This window comes from Neofelis nebulosa, chromosome 9 (assembly GCF_028018385.1).
Source record: "Neofelis nebulosa isolate mNeoNeb1 chromosome 9, mNeoNeb1.pri, whole genome shotgun sequence".
NCBI classification, from domain to species: domain Eukaryota; kingdom Metazoa; phylum Chordata; class Mammalia; order Carnivora; family Felidae; genus Neofelis; species Neofelis nebulosa.
The window spans coordinates 80,300,712-80,314,467 of record NC_080790.1 but is presented as its reverse complement, the minus strand read 5'-3'; the positions used below and the strand labels follow the sequence as shown (position 1 = coordinate 80,314,467).

The window sequence follows — 13,756 nt, the reverse complement described above, 5'->3', positions numbered from 1 at the left end:
GGTTTCCTAACACAGTAATAAGCAGCCCCCAGAATTCAAAGACCATATTGGGCTGAGGTTGATGCCAGCAGCAGGGTAAGGTTTCTCGAGAGGTACAGAACAGCTCCAAAAAACGGAGTTGGCTTCAATGCTAGCATTGCTCTAAATTGTCCTGGGATACCCAATAAGACAGGAGGATTCAGTCAGCAGGAAGAAGATATACTGTATCTAATGTATCACTTAATCCATGGTATCTTAATTCCTGCCGAAATTTAGTAGATAGTTTTACTTCTAAAAGAGGATGGGGGCGCCTGGGTGGCTCAGCTGGTTAAGTGTCTGACTTCAGCTCAGGTCATGATCTCACAGTCGTGAGTTCAGCCCCACGTCAGGCTCTGTGCCAACAGCTCAGAGCCTGGGGCCTGCTTCAAATTGTGTCTCCCTGTCTCTCTGCCCCAACGCCGTTCACACTCTCTCTCAAAAATAAAATAAAAACATTAAAACAATTTTTTTTTAAAGAAGAGGAGGATAGGAATGATGCCTACCTTAAGGGGATATTAGAAAGATAAAATATAGGGGCACCTGGGTGGCTCAGTAGGTTGAGCATCTGACTTCAGCTCAGGTCATGATCTCACACTCCGTGAATTCAAGCCCTGCGTCGGGCTCTGTGCTGTCAGCTCAGAGCCTGGAGCCTGCTTCGGATTCTCTGTCTCCCTCTCTCTCTGTCCCTCCCCTGCTCATGCTCTGTCTCTGTCTCAAAAATAAATTAATAAAAACATTAAAAAAAAAGATAAAATATAAAAATATAGATAACTATCTTCCAAGAACTCTACAGCATTATGCTAAAGAATTAAAGTTTATGAAGCTACTTTTGTGGTATTACTCTTCAAAGATGTCCAGATAATACAAATTTGGTTAAAAAAGATATGTCAATTTTTCCATTAAAAGTTTTCTAGTCTTAAAAAAAGCTGTATGAGGGGCACCTGGGTGGCTCAGTCGGCTAAGCGTCCGACTTCAGCTCAGGTCATGATCTCGCAGTTTGTGACTTTGAGCCTCGCATCGGGCTCTGTGCTGACAGCTCAGAGCCTGGAGCCTGCTTCAGATTCTCTGTCTCCCTCTCTCTCCGCCCCTCCCCTACTTGCACTCTCTCTTTCTCTCAAAAATAAATAAACATTAAAAAGAAAATTTTTTTGAACAAGCTGTATGAATCATTTGATCTTTATTCTTATGAAAAAGAAGAATTCTAGCTAGAAAGCTTACTTTTCATTAATTGGTTCTACCAAAAAAAGAAAACAAAACTTGGCTCACAGTTGCTTGAAAGATGTTAATTAATTTTAGCATGTTGTTGCTTTTGTATTTCATATATTAAATTGGGCTTTTAAAAACAGGAAAAGAATTCATTATCTGATACTGAGACATCAAAAGGAATATATCACTTTAGACCTTCCAGTATTTGTCAGCACCGAAACTGTTTTCACAGTGAAATTCTATAAAAATCCTAGTCTGTACACAAACCATTTTAGACATTTTATACTATATATATATATATATATATATATATATATATATATATATAAATGTTTAACAATGAAAATCAAAAGTACTTACTTACTTAATTAATTAAAGTAAGCTTCATGCCCAGCTTGGAGTCCAATATAGGGCTTGAACTCATGACCCTGAGATCAAGAGTTGGATGCTTAACCCAATGAGCCACGCAAGCATCCCTAGATGTAATTTTTAAAAGGTTTCTTCCCACCTGGGTGGTTCAGTCAGTTAAGTAACTGACTTCGGCTCAGGTCATGATCTCACAGTTCGTGGGTTTAAGCCTGGCATGGGGCTCTGTGCTGACAGCTCAGAGCCTGGAGCCTGCTTCAGTTTCTGTGTCTCCCTCCTTCTCTGCCCCTCCCATGCTTACGCTGTTTGTCTCTCTCTCTGTCTCTCAAAATAAATAAACATTAAAAAAAAATTTTTTAACGCTTCTTCTTACAACTTAAGTCCCTTTACAACCAAGGACAAAAAACAAAATTTCTGGGGCCACCTGGGTGGCTCAGTCGGTTAAGTGTCCAACTCTTGATTTTCATTTGGCTCAGGTCATGATCTCACAAGTCGCGAGATCAAGCCCTGCAGTGGGCTCCACGTTTACAGCACAGAGCCTGCTTGGGATTCTCTCTCCCCTCCACTTCACCCCTGCTTGCGCACATGTGAGCACACACTCTCTCTCAGAATAAATACATAAACGTAAAAAAAAATGACCTTGGGTGAAACTCAGACTGTGAGTCCAAGCCTACAGCCCTTTCCTTAATAATATTACCAACCTTCAGCAGCTGTGGGAGTCTCTCCTTTCTCTTCAGAAGTAGGGACTGCTCCAACATCAAGGGTCACTTTGGATTTTATAGTTTCTTCTTCAGATTTCTTTTGAGATTGTTTACTCTGATCCTTTTTCCCAGTCTCTAGCTCTTCTTTTTCTTTCAGCTTCCGCAGTTTTGCTTTTTCTTCATCTCGCTTTTTTCTTTCCCGTTCTTTCTTTTCTGCCTTCTTTTGGGCCACTGTCTTAATTCTGAAGGAGGAGTCGTCATCTTCATTCCCACTCTCCACATTAGGACCTGGCTTATTTTTTTGATTTTTTTTCTGTCCTTTTCTAGACTGCAAAAATTCATCTGATTCATCACCACTTTCACCCGAAGAATTTACTCTGGAACGCTCTTTAATTCTTTTACTGTTATCCTCATCATCTTCTGAGCCATCCCCTTTTTTACTTGATTTCTGAGCTTTCCCTTTAGCTTTTTTAGAAAGTTTATTAAAATCATCATCATCATCATCGCTCCCAGAGTACATTTCCACTTTTGGCTTTGCAGATTTTTTCGATTTTGAATCTTTATCTTCCCATTCTTCACTATCATTATCATCAAAACTTTGTTTTTTGCCTTTCTGTCCTTTCTTTTTTTTATCTTGTTTTGAGGTGGATTCTTCTTCATTATTTTCTGTTGGCTAAAACAATTCCATTGTTAAAAATATTAACAGTTATATTTTATGTTTTAAAATAACTGAGACTCCTCAATCATGTACTTTATTAAGTATGCATAGAAAAAATTCTCCAAATAACTTCAAAATAAGGTCATTTTTTTCAAGAATATAAAACTCAATCAAGTACCAGAAGCTAGCCTAGACCTCAGGCACATTTCACATTCACTGTAAATTTCAGAATCCAGGTGCTCTGAAACAAGTACTAATCATCAGTCCACATTTACTACCTTCTTCAAATGGTATACAAAGCCTACAAGGAAGCTGAATGAAAAAAAAATATGTCTATCACTTTCCAATTACTTTAGGTTATCCAAATTCAAAGAATGAAAAAGAAGATCAAAGAACACTGGAGATAGAGACAGGAACATTTTATCTCCAAATGTACCAATTGTGAATGAGCAACATATCACAAAATACCTCTGAAATCCCAAATAAAATGTCTTTGTATCTGTGTTGGGTTTTACAACATATTTCTTTCTTAAAAACTGTTTTCCCCCTTTGGCAGCAGAATCTATAGAAACTTTTAATTAACATATTCACACTGCTCGAAAGCTTCTAAAAGGCAGCTCCCTAAAACTGGCACTAGGATGCAGAATAGGTAACAAGGGTCTTTCACCTTTACTGCAGCACTTTCTCTGTCAGCTTTGATGCCTTGAGCTTCCCAAGACAATTCTTCCAGTTCTTTCAGGATATCATCTTCACTAGAAAGGATTAAAATATATTTTGAGGCACCAAATTAATTTAATAAGTGAATCTAATACCAAAGCTAATAAAAATCAAATATATTTAAAATATACTTACTCAAAGTCTTGCCTTTTTTTCTCCTTTTTCTTTTTCCCCTTTGACTTTTGAGGTTCCTGTTCCTTGGCAGCACCAGCTCCTTCTATTTCTGCAGCCAAGGCATCAAGATCAATGTCATCCTTGGCACTTAAATGAAAACAAAGAAGACCTAAATGTTACTCAAGAGCAAAATAATCTACCACATTAACAGAGAAATATATCATTTTGACTTTTCTCATTAGCAGCCCAGTGAGAAAAATCATTTGGCAAGTTCTTTCATGACAACACTTGAGTTGTATCTACTTATCAGCCTCCCGCATCTATTTCGATAACACACTCAAATCAGAAAGAACTATAATCAGGAGGTCCAGGAAAATCTAGGTAAACAAGAGAAAGAAATTAACTTTTGCTGATAACAAAGTTTATGTGTGCCTAAAGGAATTATTTATAAAATGGAGAGAGCTTAAAAGATAAAATGAGTCTTATTACTTTATTTGTAATAGCAACAGCTAAATATTTGAACACCTATTCAATTTTTACTTGGAACAGCAAAAATTTTAGAGCTGGAAGAAACTTTAGAGACCATCTAGTCTCTCACTTTACCAACAGGAAAACTAAGATGCACAAAGTTTGAACGCCTTGAGCAAGACAACCACACATCCAAATCTAAATGAATTAGAAATGATTCACTAAATAAAACACAAAAACATCTAAAATCCAAGAACCAAATCTCACAATGTTTTACATTCTTGATTTCATTTCTGGTTCTATCCCACAATGTCCTCACCTACAAATACTGGAATAAATCAAACTAAGTTCCGGTTAAAAACTACAGAAAATCCAGGAGGTCAAAGATGTACAAATATGAAAGGTGGATGAATCCAAATAAATGATACAATAAGAAAACAAAGACTTGATGCATCATGACCCCCACTCTGCACACCTTGTTATAAAGATGTTTCATTTCAGTAAAGAAAATTTCCTAAAAGAATAACTTTTAGATTTTAAGATTAATAATTTTAATACAATTTTAAGATTTACAAGACACTGAGGATATAAAATTTATTCCCAAGGATCTTAGAAGAGACAGCAAATCAGTAAGCCAGAAATTTGCAAAATGCCAAATGCCAAGCAGTGAAGAAATGTATGCTTTTATAATAGTTGTCTACAACAAATATATTACCTTTTTCCTATATTTTAGACAGTGTATTTGAGGAAGATTATAGAACACTGAGCACTAGAGAGGACTTCCTAAAGCACGAAATCCACAATCAGAAAGTCAGACCCTTCCTGGTTGAGGACAGACCTGGAACCAAGTACTGAAGGAGGAACAAGAGTTAGCTGGACAAAGTAGGTGTGCCCATCAGACACAAGGAGTACAAAAACCTAAAGACAAAGTGCATGGTATCTTAGGAAGACTCATAAAGGGGTATCTGAACCAACTGAGATGTTTTTCATAAGTTATGGATTTCGTGATCCAACCCAAGATCAAGGGACCCAGTAATGGGCTAGGAGTTTAGCAGTGTATCTTTAGCCATCTTTCCAGGTGACTGTGGGTTCGATTTGAAATATTCTTCTTAATAAATGTAGAAACCAAGGTACAGAGAATTTAACTTAGGATCACACAAGGAAGAGATGGAATTTGACCCCAGAAGTTCTGATTCTACTGTCAAAGCTCTTAACTCTGCTTACACAGTCAAATTTGCATTTTAGAAAGCTACCTTTGGTATGAGTAGCAGGGCAGAATCCCAACTAGTTAGGAAGCAGGAAAACCAGTTGGTAGGAGCTTTTATAGTTAATTATAATGAGAAATGATAAACACCTGACTTGTAGTAGTTGCAAGCAAGATGATAGAAGATAAATATTAAGGGGATCAATCAGTAGCACTTAAGTGACCAACTGGATGTATTGTATATAGAAGGGAAAGAATCAAGAACCATCCTTAGGTCTCATTAAGTAACAGAAACCAAAGCCTAGCCAAGCTCAACCAGCACTCTCCAAAGGCATCTCTGCCACTATGTCACACCACAGCAGCTTATAAAAACAGGGTGAGATGGGAAGATGGTTAATGACTGAAGCTTGTCACCTCACCTCCAAAAATTTGCCATCTCTTACCTGAACTATATTCATTTCATCAGAATAGCTTGTGACTGGATACATTTCCAGACCACTCATTAACAAACATCTCCAGAGTAACAGTATATAGGACTACATCTGTATGCTGTTGAGTTTGAAAGGCTTCTTCTGGCCAGTTATAAAAGACTGACAATTTTTGAGTGCTTATCATATATCAAAGCACTGTACTGTTCAACCACTAGACATACTATATATCATTTACTCCTCACAACAACTCTATGAAGTTAAGCTTAAAGATAATAAAAAGAATTTACAAAAGGCTAGATAGTAGTATGCCAGGAACTCAAGCCCAAATCTGACACCAGAATTGTGCTGCCTTCTCTAAAAATGGGAAATAATCAAGTGTCTGACATTATTTGAAAAATTCAAACATAGCTACAAAATATATCAGTGATATATAACAAAACTTAAGTCTTAACCACAATGGTTTCTCAAGTGTTCCTTTGATATGTACTGAACTTGCTGCTCCAGACTCAGGAAAAGGTCCTAAAGAGTAAACCATATTACAATGTCAGGACATGAAAACAACATACCTATCATATTAGTGATTTAAGCCAAAACATTGAAATTTGGTTTTTAAAGTTTATTTATTTATTTTGAGAGACAAAGAGAACGAGAGAGAGAGAGAGAGAGAGAGAGAGAGAGAGAGAGAACGAACCCCAAGCCGGTTCCGTGCTGTCAGCACAGAACCCAACGCGGGGCTTAATCTCACGAACCATGAGATCATGACCTGAGCCTAAATCAACAGTGGGACGCTTAACCAAATAAGCCACCAGGCGCCCCTAAGCTGAAACTTTAGAGTATACCTACATTTTCAGTGCTACCCCTATACCTACCCACTATAAACTACAGCTTACGATTTCAATAAACTTAAGAGTCAAACCTAAAATGCAGCCATGGTGATAACAAAAGCTTTAAAAGCTTTAAGGAATCTGTAAAAAATATTTTTCTGTAGGGGCGCCTGGGTGGCGCAGTCGGTTAAGCGTCCGACTTCAGCCAGGTCACGATCTCACGGTCCGTGAGTTCGAGCCCCGCGTCAGGCTCTGGGCTGATGGCTCAGAGCCTGGAGCCTGTTTCCAATTCTGTGTCTCCCTCTCTCTCTGTCCCTCCCCCGTTCATGCTCTGTCTCTCTCTGTCCCAAAAAAATAAAATAAACGTTGAAAAAAAAAAAAAAAATATTTTTCTGTAGGTATGTCTTTCTGCAAACCACTTTTTCCTTTAATAAGGCTGTAACAGTCCTAATAATGTTTCCTGTGACAGCCCCCAATCCTTTATTCTAAACTTATTACCGATTTACAGAAATAAAAAGCAATTTCTATTGTACTCGACTCATGTTTTTACAAGCCACATTTTTCCATCAAGACCATAAAAATGTTATGACTTAATGGCCTTAAAAAATAAAGGTATTAAAAATACTGTTATGTGTAGATTTTTAAGAACAGCAAAGCTACTTTCTAAAGTGGGTTTACCATTTAATATTCACACTAACAACGTATGGAGATAACCATTTTTTTTCACATCCTAGTCAGTATTTGATATTATGGCTACTTTCCCTTTAAGATACTCTAAAAAATTAAGTGGTAATATCATAATAGTTTTTTCTTTTTTTAATTTATTAACACTTATTTATTTTTGAGAGACAAAGAGAGACAACAAACGAGCAGGAGAGGGGTAGAGAGAGGGAGACACAAAATCAGAAGCAGACTCCAGGCTCTGAGCTGTCAGCAGAGGCGGATGTGGGGCCTGAGATCATGACCTGAAGTGAAGTCAGACACTTAACTGACTGAGCCACCCACGTGCCCCATAATAGTTTTCATTTGCATTTTCTTAAAGGATAGGTTAATTACACAGTTTTTCATGTGTTTGTCATTCATAGTACTACTCTGTGAAATGTCTGTTCATATTGTTTGCTCATTTTCTTTTTTTTTTCAACTTTTTTTTTTTTTTTTTAATTTATTTTTGGGACAGAGAGAGACAGAGCATGAACGGGGGAGGAGCAAAGAGAGAGGGAGACACAGAATCGGAAACAGGCTCCAGGCTCTGAGCCATCAGCCCAGAGCCTGACGCGGGGCTCTAACTCATGGACCGCGAGATCGTGACCTGGCTGAAGTCGGACGCCCAACCGACTGCGCCACCCAGGCGCCCCTGTTTGCTCATTTTCTAATAGCACTGAATGTTGAATTTTGAGAACTCTTTTTATGTTCTCTATGAGTCATTGGTCAAATATGGTTTATACATATGTTCTTCCAGTCTGTAGCTCACTTTTTCATCCATTTAACAGCATTTTTATTAACGGAAAAAAAATTAATTTTCATGTGGTACTCTTTACCAAGATTTTATGAATCATGCATTTGGTGTCATGACTAAGAACATTTCATCATGCCATAGGTCTTGAAAATAAAACCTTTGTTATCTTCTAAAAGTTGGGTGCTTTAATGTTTTATATTTAAATCTATGATCTATTTTAATTTTTTTCACCTACGGGTACTCAACTGCTCCAGCAACATTTTACACTAATCATCTTACACCTTCACCAAAAATCACTCAGCTGTACTTGTATAGGGCTATTTCTGAGTCCTCCATTCTGCTTTACTGATCTATGTGTCTTTCCTTCAGACACTTACATTGTCATGATTAATGGAGCTACATAATAAGTTTTAAAATCAGGTGGAATGATTTCTTCCCCTTATTAATCATTATGAGAATTGTTTTATCTATTCTTAACTTTGTCAAAATATATTTTAGAATAATCTTGTATACATCTACAAAAAGTATCTTGCTAGAATTTGAATATAAATTGTGACTTCATTGTCTTTCAATCTATGAACACAGTAAGTTTTTCCATTTATTTAAATCAGATTTCTTTCATCAGTGTTTCAAAATTTTCACAAAACCTGTATTTAAAAATTTTTTTTTAAATATTTTTTAGAGAGATAGAGCATTAGTAAAGGAGGGGCAGAGAGAGAAAGAGAGAGAGACACACAGAATCTGAAGCAGGCTCTTCGGAGCTTCTTCTTCAAGCTGAAGAAGTTTCCCTCTATTTCTAGTTTTCTGAGTTTCATCATGAATGGGTGATGTATTCTTGTCAAAAGCTTTCTTTTTCACATAAAAATAACCAAAAGAATTTTTTTTAAGTTTTCTGCATCAATTGGTGTAATCACAAATAATTTTTCTTCTTTCACCTGTTAATGTGGTAGATTACACTTACTGGTTTCTGAATCATGAATCAGTCTTGCATCACCTGAATTCATTCCATTTCTTTTTCTTTTTCTTTGTCAAGATGTATGTGTATTCAATTCTATTTGTTAATATTTTTAAATTTTTTTAAGTATATTTATTTATTTTTGAGAGGGAGCGAGCACAAGCAGGGGAGGGCTTCTCAGTCCCTCCCTCATTCTCTCTCAAAATAAATTGAAAAAAAAAAAAATAGAAAAAGCAATGCTATCAACTACATCAATAGGCCACAGGAAAATAAATATAAATATGTGTGTGTGTGTGTGTGTGTGTGTATATATATATATATATATATATATATATATATGATCATATTAACTGCCATAGAAAATACATTTTACAAACCCAACACCTATTCATATAAAACATTCAGCAAACAAGAAATAGAGATCAAGATCTAAACAAATAGAAAGATGTTCCATGATCATGAACTGGAAAACAATATAGTTAAGAAGTCAATTCTTCCCACCATGATCTACAGATTCAACCCCTTTGCAAACACCAACAAACTGATTCTACAGTTTAAAAGGAAAAACAAGACTTTGAATAGTCAACACAATACTGAAGAACAAAGCTGAAGGACTCTATCCTATTTCAAGACTTACTTAGGGGTGCCTGGCTGACTAAGTTGGTTAAGCATCCAATTTCAGCTCAGGTCATGATCTCATGGTTCATGAGTTCAAGCCCCATCTTGGGCTCTGGGCTGAAAGCTTGGAGCCTGGAGCCTGCTTCGGATTCTCTGTCTGCCTCTCTCTCTCTGCCCCACCCCCCTCTTAATACGCACGTGCGCTCTCTCTCTCTCTGAAAAATAAACATTTTTTTAAAATGTGTTTAAAAAAAACACTTAAAGCTTACTATCAAGGCAGTAGAGTTAAAACAAAAAAAGATGCAGAATCTGTGCACCCTGGGTTTGGTAATGAGGTTTAAGATGAAACAAAAACCAAAAGCAGAATTTATCAGAGAAGAAATGATAATTTAGACTTTATTAAAATTTAAAATTTCTGCTTAGAAGGATACTGATAAAAAATGAAAACACAAACCACACAATAACAGAAAATGCTGGCATACCTTCCTTTATTGTACTTCACAGATACTCTGAACTTTCAAAGCAGTCCATGGATCAGAGTCATTTCGACTTTCAAGTCTCATGATGTAAAAAATACACTTTGTAAGGCTATAGCTGCCATAGACAGGGATTCCTCTGATGGATCTGAACAACAACAACAACAAAACTGAAAACCTTCTGAGGAGGATTCACTATTCTAGGTGTCACAAACACATTTATGATTTATGGGGAGGGATCAAAATATCAACATTAACAGGAATTTGGAAGAAGTTGGTTCCAACCGTCATGGATTACTTTGCAGGGTTCAAGACTTCAGTGGAAGAAGTAACTGTAGATGTGGTGGAAATAGCAAGAGAACGAGAACTAGAAGTGGAACCTCAAGATGTAACTGAAATGCTACAATCTCATGATAAAACCTTTAACAGGAGCTGCGTCTTATGGATAAACAAAGAAATGATTTCTTGAGATGGAATTTACTCCAGGTGAAGGTGCTGTGAAAACTGTTGAAATGACAATGAAAGATTTAGAATATTACATAAACTTAGTTGATAAGCAGCAACAGGGCTTGCTGCAATTTCGAAAGTTCTATCATTGAGTAAAAATACGTTATCAAACAGCATTGCATGCCACAGAAATATCATTCATGAGTCAATTAACCAACTTTATTGTTGCCTTCTTTTAAGAAATTGCCACAGTCACCCCAAACTTCAGAAACCACCAATGTGATCAGTCAGCAGTCATTAACATCAAGGCAAGACTCTACTCCAACAACACAATTATGAATTGCTGAAAGCTCAGATGATGGTTAGCATTTTCTACCAATGCAGTATTTTTAAGTTAATGTTACATACATTCATTTAGACATAATGCTATTATTTGCACACAGTAGACTACAGTATAACATAATTTTCATATGCACTGAGAAACCAGAAAACTGATCTGACTTGCCTTATCGCAGTGGTACAGAACCAAATATGCAGTATCTTTGAGGTATGCCTGTATTTGCAAAACACTACTGACTAAAGGACTTGTATCCAAAATATGGGAAAAGAAATTTAAACCTAATAATAATAATAACAATAATAATAGAGAACCCAATTAAAATATGAATAGGGGTGCCTGGGTGGCTCAGTTGGTTAAGGTTAAGCATCTGTCTCTTGATGTCGGCTCAGGGTTGTGATCTCAGGGTGTGTGAGCCGGAGCCCCGTGTCCGGCTCTGTGCTAAAAGTGCAGGGCCTGCTTCGGATTCTCTCCCTCTCTCTCTGCCCCTCCCCTGCTCACACAAGCTATCAAAATAAATAAACTTAAAAAATAAAAATACGAATAAAGATTTTAACAGTCACTTGACCAAAAGATACATAAATGGCAAATACAAAAAGAGATAAAATGGTTATAATTTGTCATTAGGGTAATACAAATTAAAACAAGGAGACAGCACTTCATACCTATCACAATGACTAGAATCCAAGAAACTACCAATATCAATTGTTGGTGAGAATGCAAAATAGCAGATTCTGGGCTTGAGGTAAGTCTGGATCACTGTGTAATACTAGAAAGCAAGTGATTACCATCTTTCCCTACCCACCCCTGCCCAAAACAATGAGTGTATAACTAAGAACGGAGGGACCAAGCGAAAGAGCACTCAACTGGCAACAAGAGGAACAAATTAATTTCTTAATTAAAGCAACAAATTAATATAGTATTAGATTTTAAACTAAAATATAAAATATTACCCCCAAGTCCACACTGATGGAGATGAATGAATGAATGAATGGGGATGAGACAAGTCTCCCATGCAGAATTCTAAATAAGTTATTCAGACATGCCACCATTAAGGAAATGGATAATTTCCCACTTAAATGTGAGCAACACACAGTGATTTACTTCCAAAGAGTACAGTATGGAAAAAAGGAAGAAAAGAGTAACTTTATAATGTAAAGCCTGACAAATACAGCCAAATGATCTGGGTCAACATAAGTGATTTGTTGAAGTCTTCTCAAAGGTAAGAGGAGTCCAAGGAAAAATGACAATCATTTACAATGACTCCAAAGAAAATGCTTTGCTATAAATCTAACAAAACATATATAGAATTTGTAAGCTGAAAATCACAAAATGGTGATAAAAGGAATTCAAGACGAACTTAATAAAATGGAAATATACCATGTTCATGAACTAGGAGATTCAACACAGTAAAGATGTCAATTCTCCCCAAAAATGACATTCAAATTTAAGCAATTCCAATAAAAATCCCAGCAAGATTTTTGGGACATAGCCAATATACACAAGACTACTCCAAAATGCATATGGAAAACAAAACAAAACAAAACAAAAAAAACCAAAAACTAGAATAACTAAAACATTCTAGAAAAAGACTTAAAAAAATGACTTTAGGGGCACATGGGTGGTTCAATTGGTTAAGCTGACTCTTGATTTCAGCTCAGGTCATGATCTCACAGTTCATGAGATTGAGCCTCGTGTGCTGTGCTGACAGCATGGAGCCTGCTTGAAATTCTCTCCACTGCTCTCTCTCCTCCTCCCTGGCTTGTGTATGTGCTCTCTCTCAAAGTAAATAAACAAACATAAAAAAAAATTTTATAATGACTTTAGCAGATTTTGAGAATAACCAAAACTGTGGTTCTGGCAGATGGACAGACACAGATATCAACAGACACAGGTATCAACAAGAAAAGGGAATCTCAAATTAGCCCCTACAGAAGTATGGCCAACTGATTTTTGACAAAGGTGCAAAAAGTAATTCAAGAGAAGAAAGACAGTCTTTTCAACAAATGATGCTAGGGCAAATAGACATGTATTCGTCCAAAAAAAAATGAATTCCAATCTCATTACTTATGCAAAAATGAACTCAAGATACATGACAGACCTAAATGTAAAACACGAAAATATAACTTTTACAAAAAATTTTGGGAGATCTAGCATTAATCAGGTTTTAAGACTTCCTGAAATTAAAAGTACAATCCAAAATAAATTGGACTTCATCAGAATTAAAAACTCTGGCTATGCAAAAGACCTTATGAAGGGAATGAAAAGGGGCACCTGGGTGGCTCAGCTGGTTAAGTGCCCAACTTCAGCTCAGGTCATGCTCACTTGCACTTTGTGAGTTTGAACCCTGTGCTGGGCTCTGTGCTGACAGCTCAGAGCCTGGAGCCTGCTTCAGCTTCTGTGTCTTCTCTCTCTCTCTCTCTCTCTCTCTCTGTCCCTCTCCCATTAAGTGCTCTCTCTCAAAAATAAACATAAAAAAAATAATAAAAAAATATATCTTTGAAGGGAATGAAAAAACAAGCCACAAAGAGGGAGAGAATGTTTGCAAACCACATTCTGAAAAGGACTAGTATCTAAAGTATACAAATAACTCTAAGAACTTAACATAAAAATCCAAATAATCTAAATTAGAAAACGGACAAAGGCATAAGAAGACATTTCACTGAAGAGCATTTACATATGGAAAATAAAGGATATTCCACATCATTAAGGCATTTGGGAATATCACTACGCACAAATCAGAATGCCCTCTCTACAAAA

At 36.5% G+C, this 13,756-nt stretch overlaps 1 protein-coding gene across 2 annotated transcripts in view; it reads right to left on the bottom strand.

Annotated features, from left to right (window-relative positions):
• EIF5B (eukaryotic translation initiation factor 5B) overlaps positions 1-13,756 on the bottom strand; it is an 89,337-nt gene that overhangs the window by 54,861 nt on the left and 20,720 nt on the right. The window contains exons 3-6 of one of the 2 annotated variants that reach the window (XM_058684403.1): positions 6,371-6,402; positions 3,802-3,927; positions 3,617-3,701; positions 2,292-2,964 (exon numbers count right to left, since the gene is read on the bottom strand). In XM_058684403.1, the coding sequence (XP_058540386.1) occupies positions 2,292-2,964; positions 3,617-3,701; positions 3,802-3,927; positions 6,371-6,402 (916 nt within the window). The remainder of the gene's footprint in view (positions 1-2,291; positions 2,965-3,616; positions 3,702-3,801; positions 3,928-6,370; positions 6,403-13,756) is intronic. The other variant, XM_058684404.1, reaches the window with a different exon arrangement.